The sequence below is a fragment of the Opisthocomus hoazin genome, chromosome 14 (genome assembly GCF_030867145.1).
Source record: "Opisthocomus hoazin isolate bOpiHoa1 chromosome 14, bOpiHoa1.hap1, whole genome shotgun sequence".
Classification (NCBI taxonomy): domain Eukaryota; kingdom Metazoa; phylum Chordata; class Aves; order Opisthocomiformes; family Opisthocomidae; genus Opisthocomus; species Opisthocomus hoazin.
In genome coordinates, this window is record NC_134427.1 from 11,394,942 (window position 1) to 11,417,740 (window position 22,799).

Here is a 22,799-nt window from a genome sequence, read left to right on the forward strand (position 1 = left end):
ACCACACTCCTCCTAATGCATCCCAGGATCCCATTAGAAGGGGATAAAGTCCCCGTAGTGTGCATGTGGAACATGTTACGGAAGACAGTTTGGGTTAGTCCTGCCTTGGGCAAAGGCAAGCCCCTCCACGGGATTGCTTTTGCTCAAGGACCTGGGTGTACCTGGTGGGTAATGCTAAAGGATGGGGAAGTCCGATGTGTACCTCATGGAGATTTGATTTTGGGTGAGTGTCGAGTTTCAGCATCCGTGCAGGGACAGGAATGACTCTCACACATTGATGCAATGCACAGTCAGTTCACTTTATTGCTCCACTTGTGTGGTTATATACATTTTTCATATCTGCACACGCAGATATTTACATCTTCCTCAGGGATGTAAATGAGACTTATTTTTAACATTAGATCTTCCTACTGGGCAATTTCTGTTGGACAATTTCTGTTTGGCAAAGCTCTAGAAAGAGGATTTTGCCACTTTTTCTTCCTGTGAAGAAAAGCTCTACTCCCGTCTGTGTTTCCTGATGGGATGTGGCTCCTTGTTCTTTGTTTTTCAGGGTGTCAAGCTGTGGCTAATCCTCCGCTGCACAAAAGGGATCTGCCTGATCACCACTCAACAGATGAGATTACCTGTGCTTCATTTGGCTGCCAGACTCTCCAGTCAGGGAACACTTATTGAGCAGGCTATCGGTGGTGGCGGGGTTAGGGTACCCTATGAGGGAGGAGGCCAGGGACTGCCCCGCACTGGTCAGCCAGCTCAGCACAAAGAGGCTGGAGGCAGAGAGGTGCAATATGCTGTACCTGCTGGAATGAACAGCTGAAGGGCACTCACACATTTCAATGCACACACATGCCACAGCCATCTGGTGCAGTTCCAGAGTTCCAGCTCTGCTGGCTGGAGAGCCAGGCTGTGGAGGAGCACAAAGTCATCAGTAACTAATTCTTTCGTGATTAGGATTACGATCCAAACATCACCATTCTAGCCGTGCTTTTATGCTCTCCAAGCAGAGCTATGCCCTTCTTGCAGGCTACATCCAAAGATAAATGCAGGATCCTGAAGGAAGGGGTTAAAAGGGATTTTAATAGAAGTGGCATTACCTAATAGTTGCTGTGCATTTAAAAAACTGATAGTGCCTATCTATTGTCTAAATTAACTGAAGCAGAGAGTCTTGCATCTCCATACAAAGGGGTCAGTTCCTGATAGGGGCTGGGAGTCGCCTAGAACTGGTCAAGACGACCCTACTGTATGGATGGGAGCCAGGGGAGAACTGAGTTTGCACAGAAACAAAGGTCAATCAGCGGACACTGTGATGAAGAGGATGGGCCTTCATCTTGGGAACCCCGACGACCACCACTAGAAGGCACTGCGCAAGTGCAACTGGGAGGAGTCTATGGAAATTACTTCTTAGAACTAATTATAATATGGAAATTATTTCTCGGAACTGATTTTGATATGCAATGAGGATAGATGCATATGTATAGGTGTATTGGGAAATCTAATGTATATGTAATATTTGATTGTATAAATTGAAGAGACACGTTGCTGCTCGGCGCGCACGACTTTGGTGGGACTACCCCCCGTGCTGCCCGGCGCCGAATAAACATCCCTACTTTACAATCTTACAGATTGTGGAGTCTGCTTTCCACACGTCAATCTCAGCTTTGTCCTGGAGCTCAGACAACACATGGCAGCATGGGAACGGGAGCCCATCAAGTACTGGGAGTCTGAAAGAAGAAAACTTGTTGCTTGGGGAGCGGATAGGGGGTGGTTATGCTCAAAACCAAACTAGCTTCTTTCTACAGGGGTCTGCCTAACCTCAAGTGGGAATGGCCCCTAGCCTCGCTAGAGAGGGGTGGCAATCCAGAGATCCTGGCTGAGATCTTAAGAGAAGCAAAACAAAATAAACACCAGAATTGCAGGCCTGGACTGCAGGAGAGCTCATTTTGGCTATATCTAGGATGTGCTTGACAGAATGGCCTGGCAGATTGCAGTGGAGGGCCATGAGGCCCAAGGCTGCTGGGTGATCCCCAAGCAGCTCTCATCAAGTCTGGGGGCAGTGAAGCATCCTCCCCCAGCAAAGATCAAGGTCAGGAGCACTTGAACAATAAAACAATAGCAAAAGCTGACCATTCAAAAACTAATTAAAAAAAATACTATTCATAGCACTTTTAAGGAAAAAAAAGTAAACAATTTACTTCAAAGAAGTGCTATCATTTGTTAACATCAATGCAGAAAGACTGAAAAGTGAAGTCTGGAAAAAAAAATGGCTAAGGGGCTTCCAGGTCTGACAGCAATTTACAGTTGCTAATCAATATTGGCTATTCACTGGAAAAGGAGTGCCTCTTTCTCATCTACGTTACTTTCATTCTCCCAAACCAACAGTCAAGGTAATGAGTTGTCAGGAACGTCACAAACTCCAATGCAGTAATGCAGGCAGCTTGTTTTCATCTACTTGAGCACATAAGGATTTAGATTAGAACCCAGGAGCTGAAACAAAAGTTTTAACTGTGCTGTTGGTTCCTTTGCTCACATGAGACAGACTTCACGTAACATAATGCAGGTGAGATGTACATGATGGAAGAGTCTCTGAAATGCAACAGCAAAAATATTTAAAGCATTAGTTCAACAACAGGTATTTTGTTCCATTTCAATCTGATGAAATTTCTGCAATTAAGTTCAGCACATGAGAATGACAGGCTTGCGTATCTATCAGTTCTCTTCTCTGCATCTTAAGCTTTTTCCCTCTGGGAAGAAACCACACTCCTCTCACTGACCCAGCAGAAACAGTCCATTTTGTAAAGAACCTCAGTGCTGGGCATGCAACAGCACTGCATCAAGTAAGAGAATATGGACCGTGCCCAAAAAATGCAGGCACTGGCACTTTGTAGCACCTATTTCATTTCTACTCCAAACATCTCTGGATTTGGAAGTCTTTATTTGCTTTGGAGTATGCTGAACACAGATACTATGCCAAAGTTCTTTCAGGCCTCTTTCCAAGCTTCCCTCCCACCTCTTACCTGCCTGGGTGGATAACCAGTAATCCAGAACATTACTAGATGTAAGATCATGGTCAACTCAAGCTACTAAAAGGCAGCAGAAGTTCGCAGCATCAGATATGACTGCAGGGATACACTTTCCCCCCCCTAATCCTCCTGTTCTAGGCTCCTGGAATACATGTAAAGCAATAAGACTTCTGTCAAAATATAGGAGAGGGAGAAACAACATGTTCCCTAGGTGTGTGCCCTCCAGAACTGAAGTGTCTTCAGGTGCTGCCCAACCCCACCACTGTGCTAGAATTCCACTGCATCATGCAGCACCTGGAGAGATACCACTGCTTTCCATCAAGCTAGGGCAGATAAAGCCCTTATCCTGTAGAAGTGCTCTTTGCTGCATGGGGCAAGAGAAGAAGCACAGCTAGTATCTTCCCTGTAAGGCAATGCAGGGCCACCATTCAGCCAGGAGTAGGTCTTGTAGAGTTTTTTTCATGTCTCTTTTCTGAAGGGTCTGCATTTCTTCCTTCACTCTAAAGCAGCTAGTTCCTCCAGGAGCTGCTCTTTCTCTTGCTGAAGCTCCTGCACCCGCTGTTTGTTCTGCTCTAGTCTGTCCTCCAGCCACTGAAGGAGTGGCCCACTGATGGCAGACATCTGGCTGCAGAGGTTTTTTGTGAACACTGGAAAGAGCAAGAACATATCATGCCAGTGCAAACACACAAAACAGTCAGCGTGCTACAACTCTAAAGCCAAGAGCACTAGAGACAGCCAAGGAAACCCTCCAACATCCCGGCCAAGGCAGCCAGACAACCCCACAGCTAAGTCAGAATCAGCAGCTTGTTAAACAGGGCATCAAGCTATTTCAATCTGACCTTTAGACACCCAGGGGAGGGATGACAGACCTACAACACAAATCTGGAAATCTGCATATAAGTCATCACTGATGCTAACTAATTTCTAAATTCACAAGTAAAGAATGTCTCATTTATTGAACTGGTGAGAATGAACAATGAGGTATTTACCTTGGAACTGAAGCGGGATTAGGATTTACCCTATCTCACTGGCAAAAGCAAAGATGTCATATGCATGTAACATACAGGAAGTGCCAGGAGACACAAGCATGCATATAGATCAGCCAGACACTACTTTAAGACTCACCAAATCCAAAATCCCCTTGCTGTTCTAACAGCAAAAAAAAAAACCAACAAACTAATCCAAAAAAAACTGAACAAACCCAAAGTCTCCTGTAATTATAACCAATTGTACAAAGGTTGAAGGATATGACAGCATTCATAAACCCCAGGATCAGGGTATTTCACAGCCCTTGATGTTCTCCTTTAAATTATTTAGTTACAATTCTGCTCCTCCATGAGACTTCATGTAACAATAACAGTCTTAGGGAATTCTCTGGGTTACAGTGTTTGTAGGTGGAAATGAACCATATGACAAAGACAAAAGTTTGTGCTTTTATGGTTATTTACAAGTGCCTTGTATCGCAAAGGGAGGACTGTTACACAGCTGTGGCCTACCGTCCCCCAAAGTTAGAACCAAACCAACCCCTGCTCAAGACTCTACTGTTTTGACTCTGAGAGCAGAATCCTGGATTCTTACATGCAAAAAAGGAATCCTTACCTGAGCCATTATGAATCTTGGTTACAGAGTCTAGATGGGTGAGGCTAGGAGGATGACCAGAATGCAGGTTAGTGACAAGATAGCAGTGAATTGCATATTAGGCAAACCTAGGCTATAGAACCAGCTACCTACAAGTGACTGACACTGCAGGTACAACTAAACCTCTTCACCTGTTGAAGCCCTGTATATTCACGTGGATAACAAAGAGCCTACAGCACAGAAACATCAGTGCTGAGCACCAGACACAGAAAGAAAAGATACTTATTTTCATTTTCAGCACTCTTACTCTGGTTAAACACTAATTACTGTCACACACAGACATATCACTGAAGTGGCATCATTAGCTCACACATGCTCTGGCTCTTTTTTTGTTTAGCAAAGGAGCAGTTACACTTAGCTTTTGTGTGCAAGGCTGAGAGAACTTGAACTCCTTAATGTGAAGCTATTCAATCAGTTCTCCTACAAAGGCACATGAGCTGTTAATGCTTCTTATCTTCTATATCCCTGCTAAGGTTAAGGTACTTTAAGTACTACAACAGTAGAACATGTTAGCAAAGACACTGTTGGAGAGGGGTGCAGCCCCAGTGTTGTTACCTGTGAATTCTCCTGTAGGCATCTTGCTCCTCTTGGCAAAGGATCTTGGGCAGCTCTACAGCCGATTCCAGACACACTTTCCCAATGGTTTCATGGGGGACAACATGAATAGGTATTTCAATCCTTTCATATCTAAAAGGGTATCAGATAAAATTAACTTCAAAGCAGCAGAAGGAAAAAAAAAAAAAGAACTTCTACAAACCTGAAACAGTCTGTCCAACACCTCGCGTTGCTGCAGGTTTACTTTTGGGAACACACGCCTGAACTGATAGGCAAATGGAAGCCTTTTATAGACACACACTTGCCTTAAATTTGAATGATAAAATGCTAAAGCAACTAAATGGCCATTACTGACAGTATGATGCACAATGTGTGTGCAGTTGGTGGGGACTCTACACCATGCAAGCTTGAAGTCTCAAACTCTAGAGCTGAAACCAAACGGGTGGGCCTTCTACACAACGGATTACAGCCCAAATTCATACCCAGACTACAGTGTCCAACACCAAATCTTAAGCCACTAAATTATCTAAGCTAAATTAATTAGTCCTAATCTTTAGATTTTCTTCAAGCACCCTGCACTAGCAGAAACAAGGAGACCTCAATTCAGGCATCTTCTATACAACATTTGCTCCTCATGATGAGCCTAGAAGCAACTTACTATAGACAACCAGAAAGGAGAAACAAGATGAAATACCACCTGACGCTGAACATAACATTCTTCTGCTGTACTTACTCTGAGCTCTTCTGGGCCTGAATGGACTGGAAACAGGTGTAGAGAATCCTTCCTGTCTATGAGAGAGAGCAGAAAGTCAGATTCCAAGAGCAGAAAAACATCTAAACCCACACATAGCTTTAGGAAGCTTTCATTGCTTTCAAATAGCATTTTAAAAAGTTGCAAAAGTATACACTTTTCACTTTGGTATGCTGGAACTGTTTACAAGGCAATATTGACAGACTCATTAACTGTGAAAAAAATCTTAAACAATAGCTACCTGGAAAACCTAGACAAGACATACTGCCATCTTATCTCACACTATAGCAGCATCTCCTAAAAAGGCTAGAGGCAGAGAGGTGCAATATGCTGTAGCTGCTGGACTGAAGAGCTGAAGGGCACTCACACATTTCAATGCACACACATGCCACAGCCACCTGGTGCAGCCCTAGAACCCTAGTACCAGGCCAGCTCTGCTGACTGGAGAGCCAGGCTGTGGAGGAGCACAAAGTAATCAATAACTCACTCTTTTGTGATTGGAATTATGATCCAAACATCACCATTCCAGCCGTGCTTTTACTGTTCTCCAAGCAGAGCTATGCCCTTCTTGCAGGCTGCATCCAAGGATTTCTGCTTTGCCCTGGGGCTGATGTTTCTCATGAGCACTTGGAGGGTTTACTGCCATTTTTAAGTTGCCTACCTTTGTGTTTTTGTCCTCAATGAAACAGGAAAAGATAAGCCCTACAAAACCTTGGTCCATCATCTGATACATAGCTTGTGTGCGGACATCTGCAGACAAAGAAATAAGAGAATGAGAACTGCACTGGTCACCTGAAGGAGTGGAAAAAGATTTGCCACCTTTTGAAGCGTGACCTAGAATTTGATAACAAGTGTCACAAGCTTTATTTTAAAGCAAATCTGAAAAATATACAATAAGTTAACAAAACAAGAAATGATTTTAGCATCAGCCTGGTGCCACTGATCACTATATAGCCATAATGTCCAACATGTATAAGACACTCATGCATTTCTTTCAAGAAATTTTTTGTTTTTGTGTTAACACTCACATATGTCAAAAATCATCACAACAGGCCTATGATTCCCACAGCTTTTTTGCTATTCCCCACACCCTAGGTCTAGTTTTCCTGTCTGGAAAAACAGTAGCACTAGTAGTAGCTGAACTGTGACTACTGAGTCACATGCAGTTTGAGCACTTGGAGCACACAGACAAGAATGGGGCTATACTCGCAGAGGTTCCTGAAGCTCACAGAGACAATCTTATCCTACCAGATGATGTCTGAGAAACCAAACTTTAATAGTTGCGATGTGCAGCTCTGAAAATCCAGTAAATTGAGTAATACAATTAGCCAGTTGTGAGTTTTCACATAGAACCTAGACCAAGACTGCTCTTACCAACATGCGATGGCCAGACAGTAATGTGAGGATGAGAGTGATACCAGCCCACAACTCTCATGGGACGTCCTGTCATTTCAGCCAACCTGTGTGTGAGTCAAGGTGCTTTTGAAACCGATATAGCAAATGGAAGAAGTTTTTTGTACAAGAAAAACATAGTTTTAAAAGAGTTTTTCATCAGCCAACAGAATTCCACATCCCTCTAGTGGGGTGACAAGACATGCAGCAGGAAACTGATAGAAGCGTCTTCCCCAGCACTAACAGGATGCCACTGCTGCATAAGCAAACCGGATTTTGTTTGTATGTGGCAGTAAGCGACATGGCAGGAAGCTGGCCAACACAGCATAGAATCATATAATAGTAAGGGTTGGAAGGGACATTAAAGATCACCTCGTTCCAACCGCCCTGCCATGAGCAGGGACATCTTCCACCAGATCAGGTTGCGCAGAGCTCCATGCAACCTGGCCTTGAACACTTCCAGGAAGGGGGCATTCACAGCTTCTCTGGGCAACCTGTTCCAGTGTTTTACCACCTTCATGGTGAAGAATTTTTTCCTAACATCTAATCTAAATCTGCCCTCTTTTAGCTTAGAGCTGTTCCCCCTTGTCCTATCACTACACACCCTTGTGAAAAGTCCCTCTCCATCCTTCCTGTAGGCTCCCTTTAGGTACTGGAAGGCTGCTATAAGGTCACACCTTCTCTTCTCCAGGCTGAACAGCCCCAACTCCCTCAGCCTGTCCTCATAGGAGAGGTACTGCAGCCCTCTTATCATCTTCGTGGTTCTCCTCTGGACCCACTCCAACACATCCATGTCCTTCTTATGTTGGGGGCCCCAGAGCTGGACGCAGTATTCCAGGTGGGGTCTCATGAGAGCAGAGTAAAGGGGCAGAATCACCTCCCTCGACCTGCTGGCCACGCTTCTCTTGATGCAACCCAAGATACAGTTGTCTTTCTGGGCCGCAAGCGCACATTGCCTGCTCATGTTGAGCTTCTCATCCAGCAGTACACCCAAGTCCTTCTCCTCAGGGCTGCTCTCAAGCCACTCTACACCCAGCCTGTACTTGTGTTTGGGATTATCCCGACCCACGTGCAGGACCTTGCACTTGGCCTTGTTGAACTTCATGCGGTTCACACAGGCCCACCTCTCCAGCCTGCCAAGGTCCCTCTGAATGGCATCCCTTCCCTTCAGCTATCAACCACACCACACAGCTTGGTGTTGTCACCAAACTTGCTGAGGGTGCACTCAGTCCCACTGTTCATGCCACCGACAAAGATATTAAACAGCACTGGCCCCAGTACCGACCCCTGAGGCACACCACTCGTCACTGGTCTCCACCTGGACACCAAGCCATTGACTGCAACACTTTGAGTGCATCCATCAAGTCAGTTCCCTATACAACGAATGGTCCATCTGTCAAATCCATGCCCTTCCAATTTAGAGACAAGGACATCATGGGGGACAGTGTCGAATGCCTTGCACAAGTCCAGGTAGATGATGTCAGTTGCCCGCCCTTTGTCCATCAATGCTTTAACCCCTACATAGAAGGCTACCAAGCTGGTCAGGCATGATTTACCCTTGATGAAGCCATGTTGGCTGTCCCCAGTCACCTCCTTGTTATCCATGTGCCTTAGCATGGTTTCGAGGAGGATCTGTTCCATCATCTTGCCAGGCACAGAGGTGAGTCTGACTGGCCTATATTTCCCCAGGTGTTCCGTTTTTCCCTTTTTAAAAATTGGGGTGATGTTGCCCCTTCTCCAGTCGGTGGGGACCTCCCCAGACCGCTACAACCTCTCAAATATGATGAAGAGTGGTTTGGCAACTTCATCCACCAGTTCGTTCAGGACCCACGGATACATCTCATCAGGCCCCATGGACTTGTGCACCTTCAGGTTCCTGAGGCAGTCTTGAACCTGGTCTTCTCCTACAGTGGGCAATTCTTCATTCTCCCAGTCCCTGCTTTTGCCTTCTGCAACCTGGGCGGTGTGGCTAGAGCACTTGCTGTTGAAGACTGAGGCAAAAAAGTCATTAAGCACCTCAGCTTTCTCCACATCCCAGGTAACAAGGTCTCCAGCTTCCTTCCAGAGAGGGCCCACATTTTCCCTAGTCTTCCTTCTATCACTGACATACCTATAGCAGGCTTTCCTGTTCCCTTTGACATCCCTGGCCAGATTTAATTCTGCCAGGGCTTTAGCTTTCCTAACTTGCTCCCTGGATACTCGGACAATTTCTCTGTATTCCTCCCAAGCTACCTGTCCTTGCTTCCATCCTCTGTAGGCCTCCTTTTTCTGCCTGAGTTTGGCCAGAAGCTCCTTGTTCATCCATGTAGGCCTCCTGGCGTTTCTGCCTGACTGCCTCTTGGTTGGGATGCATCGCTCCTGAGATTGGAGGAGGTGATCCTTGAATACTGGCCAGCTTTCTTGGGCCCTTCTTCCCTCTAGGGCTTCATCCCACAGTATTCTACCAAGCAGATCTCTGAGAAGGCCAAAGTCTGCTCTCCTGAAGTCCAGGGTAGCGAGCTTGCTGTGCAACCTCCTTGCTGCCCTAAGGATCTTAAACTCCACCATTTCGTGGTCACTGCAGCCAAGGCTAACCTTGACTTTCACATTCCCCACCAGTCCCTCCTTGTTGGTGAGAACAAGGTCCAGCATAGCACCTCTCCTCGTGGGCTCCTCTATCACTTGGAGGAAGAAGTTGTCATCAACGCATTCCAGTAACCTCCTGGATTGCTTGTGCCCTGCTGCATCCTTGAGTGCATGTAGGGAAAAGGCTTTCCAGTGCACCATGCTTGGAAGCAGAGACTTGTCAACCTTTCACCTTCTACTAAGTCTCCCTGCTGAACTGCTATCCTACTCCAAAAGCATACTTCAGTTTCACTTGTGACCAAATACAAAAAAATACAAAAAACCAGTTATAACACAATTCCACTGCAAACACTGGAACCAACAGAGATTCCACAGAATGGCAACTGCCAGCACAGGCCTCCAAACCGAACAGCTGTAGGAGGGAAGCAGCAGCCAACTTCCAAGCCAATCAGAGTAAGTCTAAAACATAGTATATAAAAAGACATCTGAGGTAAACTACTTCACTGCTGACTTTGCTGCTGTCTCTATGAAAGGATATCTCTGCTTCAGTAGAAGCAGCTGAAAGCTGCTCTGGTGAAATTTCCACACGATCTTTCCTCTTATCAGAGCGGCGTAGGATGATCACAGAGTGGATATGCACAATTCGGCTGGTGTCAACCTAATGACACAGAAGGAAAAATCAATCATTCCTCTGCTAAACAAATAACCACCCTCAAGGAAAAGGCCGGCTACTGTACTTTCAGCAGGTAAAATGTACATGTGAGAGCAGTCAGGCGCACAGACGGGAAGCTCTCCTGACTCTAAGCTTCAACTTTCACAGCAGCTGGAACTATGAGTAGGCACTAGCCAGGAGCGGAGGCCCGAGGCCCAGCCGCACAGCTCTGCCAGGGAGCCACCACCGCACAGGCTTGTACAACACTCCCTGCCGCGGTGACCGAGTCCCGCTCAGAAAGTAAGAGCCCACAGCCCACTGTCCCACAGCCCACACCACTGCAAACCATGAGCCCCGCCCGGGCAGCACCTCCTCCCGCTGTCTCCCGCGCGCCGCCCATCTCTCCCCAGGACAGCCCCGACCAGCCCCAGTACCTCGCCGATGCAGAGCCCCATGACCTCCTCTTTCTCAGTGCTCAGCGCGTGGCTGAGGCACACCAGAAAGGCATCAGCCTCGAGGTACACCGCCTGCACCGCCATCTTACCGCCACCCCCACGTCTTCTCCCACCACCCCGGAAGTAGGCGGGGACAAGCCCCACTTCTCCCGCCCACACACAGAAGCAGAACCAATCCCAGAGGGGCTCGCTGGCCCTTCCAGCCAATCGGCTCGGGCAAGGTGCAGCCTGGCTTCCGGAGAGGCTAGCGGTGCCTCGCAGCGGAAGCGCCGTGTCACCCACGCGAATGGTGGCCCCGCCGTTCCGTGCTGCAGCCGCTGGTCGCGGCGAGGCGGGGCGGCGGAGCGGAGGAGGACGGGACGGGACGGGACGGGACGGGACGGGACGGGGCGGGGCGGGGCGGGGCGGGGCGGGGCGGTGCAGCGCGGCCCGACCCGACCCGGCTAGGGGCGGGGCTCCGCTGCGTTCCGGCCATTGGGGCCTGCGAGTCAGCCGGGGGGAAGCTGCGGGGTCAGGGGGGAGAGCGGGGGAAGGCTTTGCTCGGTGCACACGGCGCTGGCTGTCACCTGGCGCGGGGCTGCAGGTAGGTCACGGGCGGGCGGACCGAGGGGCCCGGTCCGGCGCCTCCCGCTCCGCCCGGTGCTGTCTCATGCCGATGGGCGGCCGCCGAGCCCCGCAGGCCCGGCCCAGGTGGGAGGCGGTTGCTATAGAGACGTGCTGCGCCCTCTTCCCGCCGCGGCGGCCGGGCCTCCTCGGCCCTTCCCGCCTCCCTCCCGCAACCGCCGGCCCGCCGACCGCACCGGTCCCACACCTCCTCCCCATCCTGCCTTCCCCGTTCCCCTTGTCCACACCTCCCTCCACACCCCCTCCTCGGCCGGCCCTGCACGAGGCCCGACTTCCGCACCCCTCTCCTCGTCCTCCCCTTCCTCTACTGGGCCCCCCCCCACATTATGTCCAGCTCTTTTTGTCTTGCTGTTTCTTTAGATCCTACCAAATCTAGACGTTCCCTCCCCCAACTGCTGGAAAGCCCTGGCTGGTCAGTGAGCATCTACTACCCCTCAGCAGGTTGGGTAGAGCGGAGAGTGGAGTCACAGACATGCTTGCTCGGGGCGAGTGCTCCGGGCAGACTAGAGTCCAGACCCCCAGGAAGAAGCTTTAGAGTGCATCAACGTGCTGCTCAACAGCAGACAGCTCATCTGATCCCTGACTTGTTGCAAGATACAGGCTGGGTTTTTCAGGAAAGCTCAGCTCCCTTTGAGCTCCCTGAAGGCTGCGCACTCTCTGCTAGAAAGCCAGACTGGCTGGTCTTGGTCCAGAAGCTGTGTAGCCGTGTTATCACAACCCTGTGCCCAGTTCACTGAGCCTTAGCATTACTTTTTTTTCTTGGCACCTAAATGGCAGCTGAACTCTTCTAACAATCTGACACAGGCCCCTTTTAAAATAGAAGGTAATAAAGGGTGGAGTTTGTTCAGCATACTGAGCTCTAGCTCTGGGTATGGTCCAAGTGGCAGCTGGAGCAATTTCTTTCACTGTTTTCATAAGATATTTTAATGTACCCAATTGAAAAGCAAATAAATTGTCTTTACTACAAGATGCAGTCCTTCTCCTGGCAGTTTTCACATTTATTCGTATAATATATATATGACTCGGAAATCCACCCAGGTCCCAGAACAGCATTAAACTTCTAAGGCCTGATGCTGAGACGGACAGAGTACCTGCAAGTCTTGTTTCTGTCCATGGGGACTGGGCTTTAAAACTTCCCAAATCAATACCTTAAACAGCTCAGACTTCTGCAATTATGTTGATGGGAATGTTAAAATCTGTGTCAAAGGGTGACACTGAAATCCTGCAGATTTAAGCTGATTGTTTTGTTGTTGGACATGGTGCTTTTTTTAATAGATTATGAAGCAAGCAATATAAGAAACAGGTTTCATAACTTGTTTTGAATATAAGTAAGCTTACTTTTCCTTTCACCCATATCTTCCTGCAGGCTTTTTTATTGCTTTCTGATAAAATCTGCACAAACAGGAATTGTATAGGTTTTTCCCTACTTAAAGTTTCAGATGCAAGTGTCTAAGCGCATCCTTTTTCAAATCTGCGGTTTCTTTTGTATGTTTGAGTACTAAAGACAGACCTGTCTTACTTCAAACCCAATTGATGGTTTTGCCTGACCTCAGAATTTTAGTTGTGGCACTAACTGGACGCCTTCGTAACAGTCTTATAGACTGTTGAAAAGAAAGGCCAGACTAGGCCTTCGAACTTTGGCAAAGGAACTTGGAGCTATGGAGTTCAGAGGAAGTTTGGGACAAATTAGTGAGGCAAAGGGTGAAAACACGTTAACCACTGCCCATTCTGCACAGTGTCCTCTGCATGAGACCGTGTTCTGTCGGTCCTGTACCTATCACTACTACCATGTTCATACACAATAAACACAAACATACATGTTGTGCTTTAGTCCTCCTACCTGTATTTCAGCAAGACTGAACTAGGCTAGTATTTGGATAGGAGACCTTCCAGGAGAGTTTACTTGGTGTAGGAAATAGCATTCACTTACTGAGTAACATTTTTCCAATACTGAAGTCAGTCTTGAGTCTTCTGGTTCTGGGGATGATGAGCTGTAGAAATTCCAGCTTTGAATGGAATAAAAGCAAGTTTTTGAGCATTTTTGGTCATGATGGAGCTTTTGACAGTTTACTGGAGAGTAGGAAAGTATCCTGGCCGAATTCCAGCTTGGGTGATTACATTCAGCTGACTGAAAATGAGCAGTGGTGATTGCTGCATTTCATTGTTGGGCAAAGTGATTTCCACACATGGGTTTAAATCTGTAAAGTAACTTAGGGTAAAGTAGAATGAAAAGGACTTAGAGAAATGTCCCTTTAACCCTCATAGCTTATTCTTGAAGGCCTTATCAGGCTTGTCAGTCTGCTGTCACATTCCTCTAAATGCCAGTGATCCAGCTGCTGGGGCATTGCTTGGAATGGCTGTACCACATCACAGAATGGTCTTCTGAACAGTGGTGTTTTTTATAGTGCACATACATATTCCCAAACGTCAAGCAAGGAAACAAACGAAAGGGGAAAAAAAAGAATAAAAGAACATTTAAAGTTTTCTTTGTTAGAAATTAAAATACTGTGACAGTGCTCTTCAGGCTGGTCCATGATTGGTGTTCCATTTTCAAAAAGGCTATTTGATCATTTGCTTCAAAAAGGTAGAGAAGCACTGATACAGAAGGCAGCATGGAAGTGTGTTTCCTGTTGTATATGTACTCCAATGTATAACAATTTTTTTCTCTCCCTGACTTTCCCTACTTTATTTTGTACCCAGATTTTCTTGCTCCTGTCTGAAATACACCCTATAACTTTACAAATTTTCAGAAGACCACTGTGTTTCACTGGGATAGGAGTGTTGCATCTGCTTCATAGCAGAAGGATGTTATATGTATTACAGCTTAATTCTGTTCTACTTTAAACCTAGATAAAGAATGAAGACTGTCTGTACCATTTTGATTACCTCTTCTAGGGTCCAAAGAGAGAGTCATTTCCCCTGACCTTCATTTGCTAATGGCTCAGCTTGATCTAACTGGTATACAGATAAACTTGCTGTTAAACAAAAATTCCAATAGGAAGAACCACCTCAATGTCCAAAATTCCTTTGTCCCTGCTGGTGTCGGTGGCTCTCTGTAACCATCTAAAAGCTGAACTACGTGAAGTCACGAGAGCTGTTCACGAGAAGCTTGTATATGAATGGACAATGCTGCCATCCTCTTGAGAGATGAGACGAAGGACCCTTCACAATGACAGCTCTGCAAGTTCCAAATATGAGAGTCATGCACATGGAGTTTCATGCTTTGTCTCCAGAGAGATCTTCGTTCTTGTTAAACTAATTTCACCTCTTGTCAGAAGTTTTGCTTTTGGGATTTAGACCATCATGGGCCACGGAACTCCTGTGTAAATCACTTCTTTCTTTTTTTTTCCTATTTTACATAAAGACTGTTAATAGGACTGTTAGTGGAATAAGCAAAGCCAGTATTCACAGGGTTTAACTTTGTACCAATAGCACCTTTTGCCCCAGAATGCCTTACAAACACCATGCAGCACCCATGTCCCAGTGTACAACTTATCATGAAATTTCTGTTCACTTAGGCACCACCTTAGTTTTCTAAGCTGACTTTTAGGGACATTTCAGCACATAGCATCTCTTACAATAAGTCAGATGCTACCCAGAGGTGCCTTTCAGGTCTGAGAGCTTTCTCCATGAATGTATTCAGAGCTAAAGAGACCATGCATACATCCTGCAAGTTGATGCCGTCCACCTAACGGGAGCATCCTGAAGTGACTGAGGGAATGGCAGAAGGAGGGCACGCTGGCACTCCTCCTGTCCGACTGTGGGTGCGACGCATAGGTGTTTACTGCGATGAGCACCGCAAAACGTGGCTTGTGGCTGCTGAAGAGGCAAGTGTGTTTTGAGCTTCCCAGTGATTGTAGCTTTGCTATTGCAGGTGCCTCTACTGCATTGCCAGTAACTGCCTGCTCTTTTTGTTACTTTCCCCCAGGAGGAAGGTATGCTGAGGGCTCGGATCCAAAGAGTTCAGGTTCCCCTGGGTGAGGCGCTGCGACCCAGCCAGCTCCCCCCATCCCGGCTGCCTCATATGTGGCAGCTGTCCCAGGGTGAGCAGTACAGGGATAGTAACTCTCGCGTTTGGGAGATAGAGCACCATCTCATGGTAAGGATGGTGGCAACAATAGACCATAGTCATGCCTGTTTGTGAAGTCATTTGAGATCCTTGAGGGACGGCAAGGGACTGTTATTTTGTTGAAGTCCGTTAGCTCAGCCACAGTAACTGTAGACGTATTGAACTTTTCCTTGTCACTTACAGCTTGGTGGTGTTGAAGAACTGCTGCTTAAACTCGTGCCTGGTGATTAATCTGGTATGTGTAGACCTTACCCCTGCTTTTTACTGTGCTCTGTTTATACCCAGTTATTCTTTAATATGAATTTTTGTCTTTGAGGAGCAGTGGCTCTAGGAAGATGTCATTGTTTATTTTGTACAATAAATAATTCCCTCTCCACTGAAATGCAGCCACCTCTGAGGTGGAAGTAGTCAAACAACACACAGCAACACCACACAAGAGTTTAGGACAGGCAGTGGAGTGTTGTGTCCAAGTGAAATGTCAGGGGGAGTTCTAGATAGGCAGAATGTAATTGCCCCAAGTGGAGTTTGGCCAGGATGCTGGAAATAATGCCCTAGCGATACTGAAAAGTGCTGTGGGCTGGTGAATTATCAGAAATTTGAAAGGCAGCACCTCCCTAGCTCTGGGCAGGGGCAGGAGCTGAACTGTGGCTCAGAGGGAGCTGAAGTCCCACCCCCACTTTCAGTAACAGCGGTGCTTTCCTGTAGAGGTCTCTCATCCAACTGCTAGTACCACCAGTTTTTGCTTGTCTTTTGGTCTCTCACAGAATATCAGAGTTACGGGTGTCACAGTTGCAGAAAGTCAAACTGAGTGTCTGAAATCCCACTTTCTAGGGATTTGAACAAGATGGAGCTGTCCTCCAGTCTATTGGGGGGGAGGGGAGGGTGGTGTCGATTTCCAAGAGACTTTCTCCTGGAACAAAAAAAAAAAGCCCTCCATGTTGTCTTTCTGGGACATACACAACTAAGGTGTTTTGTTTGGTTGTTTTTTAAATGCCTCTTCCAGCTGCAGTTATATGACTAACACCAAATCCTTGGTTGTGTAGAGCTCACAGAGAGGGATTTTACACAAATGCACGTTTTAGTATAAGGTCTGGAGGGACAGAACTGTTAAAAATTAGTCAGCCATGTTAATTGGAATCTTTGCTGGAATCTTTGTGCATCCAGGTGGAAAAGGACACATTTTGACCAGAGAAAAGAGAACGGCCGTCAAGCCTAGCAGTGTAAAACTTCCCATATTCATTGTCCATGTTATCATTCTTTAGCCAGACGCAGGGAATTCTTGTCTGTGTTGGCAGGCATCTGCAAGCAGCATTAGATGTTTTCTGAACTGTCCATAACAGAGAGGGAAATTGGGAGCTCTTTAAAGCCTTGGCTTTAAGACAGTGTCTTGCTCTCCCCACCCCACCCCCACATCCCAAAAAGCACATTGTTTCTACAGTAAACGTTTTCCTATCATTTTAGTTCTCTGAACATGTCCCAGAAGGATCCCTGCCAGAAACAAGCCTGTGAAATACAGAAATGCTTGCAAGGTACCAAGTGTCATTTTGTCTTTTTGGTGTCTTGATTTCTGGTGGAACTTAGACCTTTTAACTTAACCCTGTTCTCCTTTCACCTTGAGAAGAAAGCAAGCAAGCACATTAGTATCACCTGGTTGCAAAGCAAACAAAATTATAATGTCTGGTTTTGATAGAATTCCCTTCTCCTTGACTGTAAATAACGAGACACCATTAGTACAAAACAGCATTTGGAACAATAATATTGTGCTTCTTTCAGAGTGTTCTGGATTCTGGTAGTGAGATCCCATGTGTAGTCTTGGGACTCAGCTGTAGGCGGGGAGAGCTAGACGTTATAAGAAGCTCTCTTACAGAGTCACTACTGAGGTAGTGGGTGGATTGTATGAGAAGACTGCAGAGCTTCTAGCTCCAGGGGTATTTTGAGAGCAGGTCAGACAGATGTCTGTCAGGATCGATTTAGGTATATGTGATCTGGCTTCAAGGTATGAGATGGTCTCCCTCTGGAGGCCTTTAACAGCTGTTTTATATTAGCTTAGCTAAATATTTGTAGGGGCAAGGGAGTTTATGTGATAATGTGTTTTAGGAGCCTGAGCTGGGGAGAGCAGGCTTGTTACTTGCAGAGGACAATATTTTTAAAAGAATTTTGGTTGCTGCTTGGAAAAGGATTTGCCTTATGGAATGAATAAGAGAAAGCATTCCTCTGCACCAAGGCAGCTCAGCCATATGAGAAAGAGTTCTTCCTAACTCACCTGGTGGAGCCCTTAGCCAGCATGCTCTGAGCTTCATCTGAGAATAACTCATGGTGTTAACCCAGGGGTGACAAGGCAGGAGGCTAGTGATGCCACAGCTGAAATTAGCTAGGCCAGTTCCACAGCAACTCATTTCTGCCTTTAATTTGTTCGCAGACTGCAAGCAGGTTAGCTAAAATATAGCAGGAAGGGAAGAGGGTTCCTGTTGAGGAAGTAGAGGGATGGCTTTGCAGGCTGCAGCAAACATAGTGATTGCAATCTGTGCAGGTAACACAACCCTGGTGGATGGGGAGAAGCATAGCAGAAGAAGCATCTGGGGAAAAGTAGGGAAAAGTAATACTCATTCGTTGGTAGATGTCTGTCTTTCCCAGGATTGTCTTTTGGACACTTGTGTTCAGCTCAAAGCAAGGGCTCAAGCAACCCCCTCTACATGTCCCCAACATTTGTCTAGATACTACTTCTTACTGTTCATGGTTTGGTGCGTTCTCCCTTGAAGAGCTGCCTTGTCCCCCCATAGTAACTGCACTTAAAAGCTAATGTTTGATCCTGTTTTGGTCCTGTCTGTGACAGTGTTCTTTTTATAACATTCATGGAGGTCATTCCAAGTGTTTTACCTGTGTAGGTTTGTGTACAGACTTGATCTGAATGGTCAAGTGTTAGCAAAGAAGCTCTTTGCTACATGCACACTCCACTGTCCACCACTTTAGCTATCATTTTGGAGTGCTGTTGCTGTTCATGTATTACCATGCTGTGGAGTTGTCTGAGTTGCACAGATGAAGCAGCTGTGTTGACAGACAGCAAAGGAATTTTTCCCTGTAAGAATTAATGCAGTAGAGGATGTATACAGATCCTTAACTGACAAATACGCAGAAATAGTGTACACAGTGTGGAGGATGGAGGGTGGAAGCAGGACATTTGAGAGATGCTGGCTTTTCAAAGGCTAGTTTTGGCGTGGGTCATTGTTCCAAAAGATTGTGCCTGCTTCCTCTGTGAGACTTCATGTCCACTGTATATCTTTTTTGTGTTTTGCTGTCCTTTGTATGACTAACTGTTGTGCTTTTCAGGAATGCATCCATGACTGATAGCAGGGTGTGCCTGTATGTAACTGTAGTTTTAGAAACACACCTGCACAGGCAGAGAAACAGTTAGGAGAGCCTTGGAGCACTCATCACTGGCATGTTATGCCAGAGGGAGCTTAGCCTCCTCTCCAAGGGCCTGCCATGCCTCCTAGGCTGCCAGCTTGCACAAAGCAGTAACATCACCGTAACCTTTTTCTCAGGAGTGACCTCTGTGCTAGTGTTACAGGTCACTCACCAACCCAGTTAGGGAATTCATAGCCCAGCAATCAGAGTGGGCTGGCTTACTCGTTAACCGGAAGGTATTCACTGCTTCTTGCTGGGCTCTCCAGTGGGTGCTGTGTTTGCCTCGTGTTGAGTTGCTGTTGCTTCTTTTCGTCTTTTAAAAATCAGTGGTGAGGTGGGGGTGGGGGTGAGTGCAGCTTTGTAGCGGTTGTGTAACTCATCCAAGGCAGAGCGGGTAGCTCTATACACCGTGCGCTTCTATGCAGACAGGCAGGTAGTTATTAATTCAAGCTACACACTCAGTCTGCTCACATACCCACAGGGCTTCTCTCTGAGAGCCTGGTGGCCAGCCCTGCGAAGCACTATGGGCTTTGCCACCTCAGCCAACAGTGGCAGCCAGCAAAGCACTAGGGCAGAAAGGATACTGGACAAATCACCTGTGTCCTGCAGTGCCTGAACCTGCTGGTGCAGTGAAATCTCTCTGAGCCTGAAACAAAGGCAATATGGAGAAATTACAAAGGTGGGAGTAGCTGTGCCATGCAGAGACATGAACCCAGTCATCCCAGCTCAGACTAGGAGATCGTTTAGCCCGACGTCCCAGCTCTGGCAGTGTTCAAGAGGAGAAGCCTAGGAAGCAAAGTGAGAGGGTGTCAAGTAACTGTTGTGTGGCTAAGGGACCTCCTGAGCTAGAGGTGGGACCTTGTGTGGAAGGTGGTTGCGTTACTAGCTCTGTGCAGTTGGATTCAGCTGCTGGCATTTGGCTGAGTGTTCCTGCTAGTATGCTGCTTGCTTTGGTTACGCTGCAACGCTGCAGCCTGCCCACAACAGGCCACCTCACTGCTTGCTTTTACTAACCCCGCAGAGCTGAAGGGTGCATGTGTCCCTGTTTATAACAAGTCCTCTTTGGATGCTCTTATATTTACACTCAGTTGTAAACCTTATGGTGACATGGCAGCTGGGTTGAAGACCACAGATGGTAAGATCCAGCTTAAAAGCACACAGGCTAAAGAAAGTAAGAACTGAAGGGCAGCAGTAAGGGAAGCCTCATTCTTACTGTGGTGAGATTTGATAGCTGCAAAACTGAGGGACTGAAGACGCTCCCATCCACAATGGCAACGCTGCCTTTGCATGGCTTTAGATAGCTGAAACTAAAGTGAGAGATTTATAGAGCAAAGTGATGAAATGCTTGTAAGCAGCTCTTGCTTTTCAGAGGAACATGCTGCCCAGCAGCTGAAGGGCTGGGTTAGATGTGTCCCCTTCAGGGACAAAACCCATTCCCCTCTGCAGACTTAGTGTCTCCTTCTTATTTTCCAGTGAACAACTACGTGGAGTCTAAGTGTGAAACGGTGCTTCAGGAAATGCGGAAGTGCTGCGCCCGGTATTCCAAGGGCAGATCCATCTGTTGTTCAGGGTTGGAGAAGGAAGAAAGGGAGAGAGAAAAGTTTAAGGTGACTTCAGAAGAAATTCCCCCACCACCTCAGTAATGCAATGCAGCTCCAGCAGGTGCCGGAGCACAGACTCACCTGTGAAGCTCATGTGTTATATCAAGCCTTCTTCAGACTTTCAGGAAAGCCAGATTGCTCCTAGAACACACCATCCGGCACACCAAAAAGTATAATGCAGTACCAACAGATAGCCTGGTTAACAGACTTTGTGTACCAAAACATCATCTACATTGTCTTTGCATCGCATCTGTGTCTGTGAAAAGCCAACTTGATGTTTTTAGAATGCTTACCTTGCTCTAATTCATCCTTGCTCTCAAAATGGAGAACTGGAACCAAGTTATTTTGGCTTCTGGAGCGAGAGGTACAGGAAATGAGCTCCGAAGAGTGAGTGAGTTTAAGTGTGACACATGAAACAAGCCCATCTTGACACAGCAAAGGTATTGCTGCCATCATGCAGTAGTTCCAAACAACATTGCCTGTCCAGTGGTTCAAGCTCAAGAATGGGAATCAGGTCCAGGGATTGTTCTTAGGTCTTGCGTAGATCACGAGTGACTACAAGTCACTTTGCCCAAGTGCCTCACTTTCCCACTGGACAGACTTTTGGTTACTTTATATTTGAATTGCCTACACGCTGCTATTTGCATGACAAAGATATTACAGGAACATTATTTCAGGGATTGCTACAGGAATAGGATTTTGTTTTTAAAAAAGCAATATTCATTTGAAAGATCTGACTGTTGATAAAAAAAAAAAAATCTATAAATTTATGTATAATTGAATACCTTTAAGCAATATGTTATGAAACCAGCATAGTTCAACCCGCTGGTACCCAGAGACCTGTCACAAAGACCTGGGCTAGATCCAAGAACTGATTTAGGTGCTGCTTACTGAACAAGCAGTTGTAGGCACTTGCTTTCAACACAGCATTCCAGACTCCCTCACAAACTGGCTGTGTCTGGACCCCAGGGAGAGATGGCTTTTCAGAAGCTCTCACCCATGCAGCAGTTTCCTGTGACCTGTAGGAAGAGCTCAGTAGACAGGTTCCTGCATCACCTTTCAGAGCTGCCTAAGTCTATCCTTCCCCTGTAGCAGGAGTCCAGGCACCTCAGTGGGTGCCAAGTCCATTACAGGGCCTAGGCACCTAAATATCAGACTTCGAACCCACTAGGCCCCTAACTCTGGCATTAGATCTAGCCGTAAAGGACTTTTGTGCTGTGATCAAGTACAACTTACTTATGAAATGCAGCTTCTATAAACAGACCACTGTATTCTAGGCACAATAGTTGAGTGTATTGAAGCCTACAAGAGCAAACCATCTGTATTCACTGCTCTGAAATACCATGATACAAAATAAATGACTGGAACAAATAGTAGTCTCAGTTTGGTTGTTTATTGAGAATACAACTTAGCTGCAAGCTGGGCAGCTTGGCTGCCATTCACAGTCCAGAACTACATGTGATATCATCATGTGTAAATAGAAACTGCTTGGTATTTTTATAACTGGGGCTTCAAGGTCAGAATAGTTCAGGGTTAGCCTTCCCCTCCCATCCTCCTTGCCCCCAGAAAAAAAACTTTAAGACAAAATAGGGGGTTTAATATTCTTGAAAAGTAGGGGAAAGTGATGACAATGTTGTGAAGCAGCTCAGATGCTTGACAAGTAGCTCATTTTTCCCTTTTGCCCTATCTGAGCAGGAGCAGTGGAAAGAAAGTCACTAATAGATGATAAAAAATAAATATTTAGCCTTCCGTTGCACCTATTAAAAAGCCTCATCTCCATGCCCATTTCTACTTGGGTGGAGCAAACTTGCTCAGCAGGGACACTCTGAAGTCAGGCTGGCAGCAGAATCATTTCCTGCCCCAGAAGCATCCTACCTTTTGGGAATATGGGTGACTGGTGCCAGGATCATCAAGATTTATTAAGGCAGCCCATGGTTACCTGCAGAGGAGAGGGAAGGCTGGTGGCCTCATGCTACTGGACTGGCTGTAACTGCTCCCATGAGTCAAACACAACATGCAGGGTAAGACAAAACCACACTGGTTCCCAGGAAGTCAACAGACCTCGCACACAGAAG

At 46.6% G+C, this 22,799-nt stretch overlaps 2 protein-coding genes across 7 annotated transcripts; one reads left to right on the forward strand and one right to left on the reverse strand.

Moving 5' to 3' along the window:
• Positions 1-289: 289 nt before the first annotated feature.
• Positions 290-11,124, reverse strand: BRCC3 (BRCA1/BRCA2-containing complex subunit 3). The gene is made up of 8 exons (XM_075435520.1): positions 11,005-11,124; positions 10,456-10,576; positions 7,336-7,422; positions 6,623-6,711; positions 5,944-5,999; positions 5,211-5,342; positions 4,617-4,660; positions 290-3,664 (listed from the first exon to the last, which is right to left on the reverse strand). The coding sequence occupies exons 1-8, from the start codon at positions 11,107-11,109 to the stop codon at positions 3,513-3,515; spliced, it is 786 nt and encodes a 261-aa protein (XP_075291635.1). The 5' UTR covers positions 11,110-11,124; the 3' UTR covers positions 290-3,512.
• Positions 11,125-11,552: 428 nt separating this feature from the next.
• Positions 11,553-22,087, forward strand: LOC104335720 (mature T cell proliferation 1). 6 transcript variants are annotated; one of them, XM_075435656.1, is made up of 5 exons: positions 11,560-11,608; positions 14,500-15,476; positions 15,578-15,692; positions 15,902-15,953; positions 20,597-20,674. In XM_075435656.1, exons 2-4 carry the CDS (start codon positions 15,369-15,371, stop codon positions 15,913-15,915), a joined length of 237 nt encoding a protein of 78 aa, XP_075291771.1. In that variant the 5' UTR covers positions 11,560-11,608; positions 14,500-15,368; the 3' UTR covers positions 15,916-15,953; positions 20,597-20,674. The 6 variants fall into 6 exon arrangements, with proteins under 6 accessions (XP_075291772.1, XP_075291774.1, XP_075291771.1 ...); XM_075435657.1 differs by lacking the exons at positions 14,500-15,476; positions 15,578-15,692 and adding an exon at positions 17,180-17,247 and having other exon boundaries at positions 11,553-11,608; positions 20,597-22,087; XM_075435658.1 differs by lacking the exons at positions 11,560-11,608; positions 14,500-15,476 and adding an exon at positions 17,180-17,247 and having other exon boundaries at positions 15,607-15,692; positions 20,597-22,087.
• The last annotated feature ends 712 nt before the right edge of the window (positions 22,088-22,799 follow it).

Coding starts and splice junctions, on each gene's coding strand:
- BRCC3 (XM_075435520.1), bottom strand. CDS start 11,109: ATGGCGGTGCAGGCGGTGTACCTCGAGGCTGATGCCTTTCTGGTGTGC. Junction 10,577..11,004: donor TGGGGCTCTGCATCGGCGAG/GTACTGGGGCTG, acceptor CTGTGTCATTAG/GTTGACACCAGCCGAATTGT. Junction 7,423..10,455: donor TGCTTCTACTGAAGCAGAGA/TATCCTTTCATA, acceptor GACTCACACACA/GGTTGGCTGAAATGACAGGA.
- LOC104335720 (XM_075435654.1), top strand. CDS start 15,369: ATGGCAGAAGGAGGGCACGCTGGCACTCCTCCTGTCCGACTGTGGGTG. Junction 15,477..15,577: donor GGCTTGTGGCTGCTGAAGAG/GCAAGTGTGTTT, acceptor ACTTTCCCCCAG/GAGGAAGGTATGCTGAGGGC.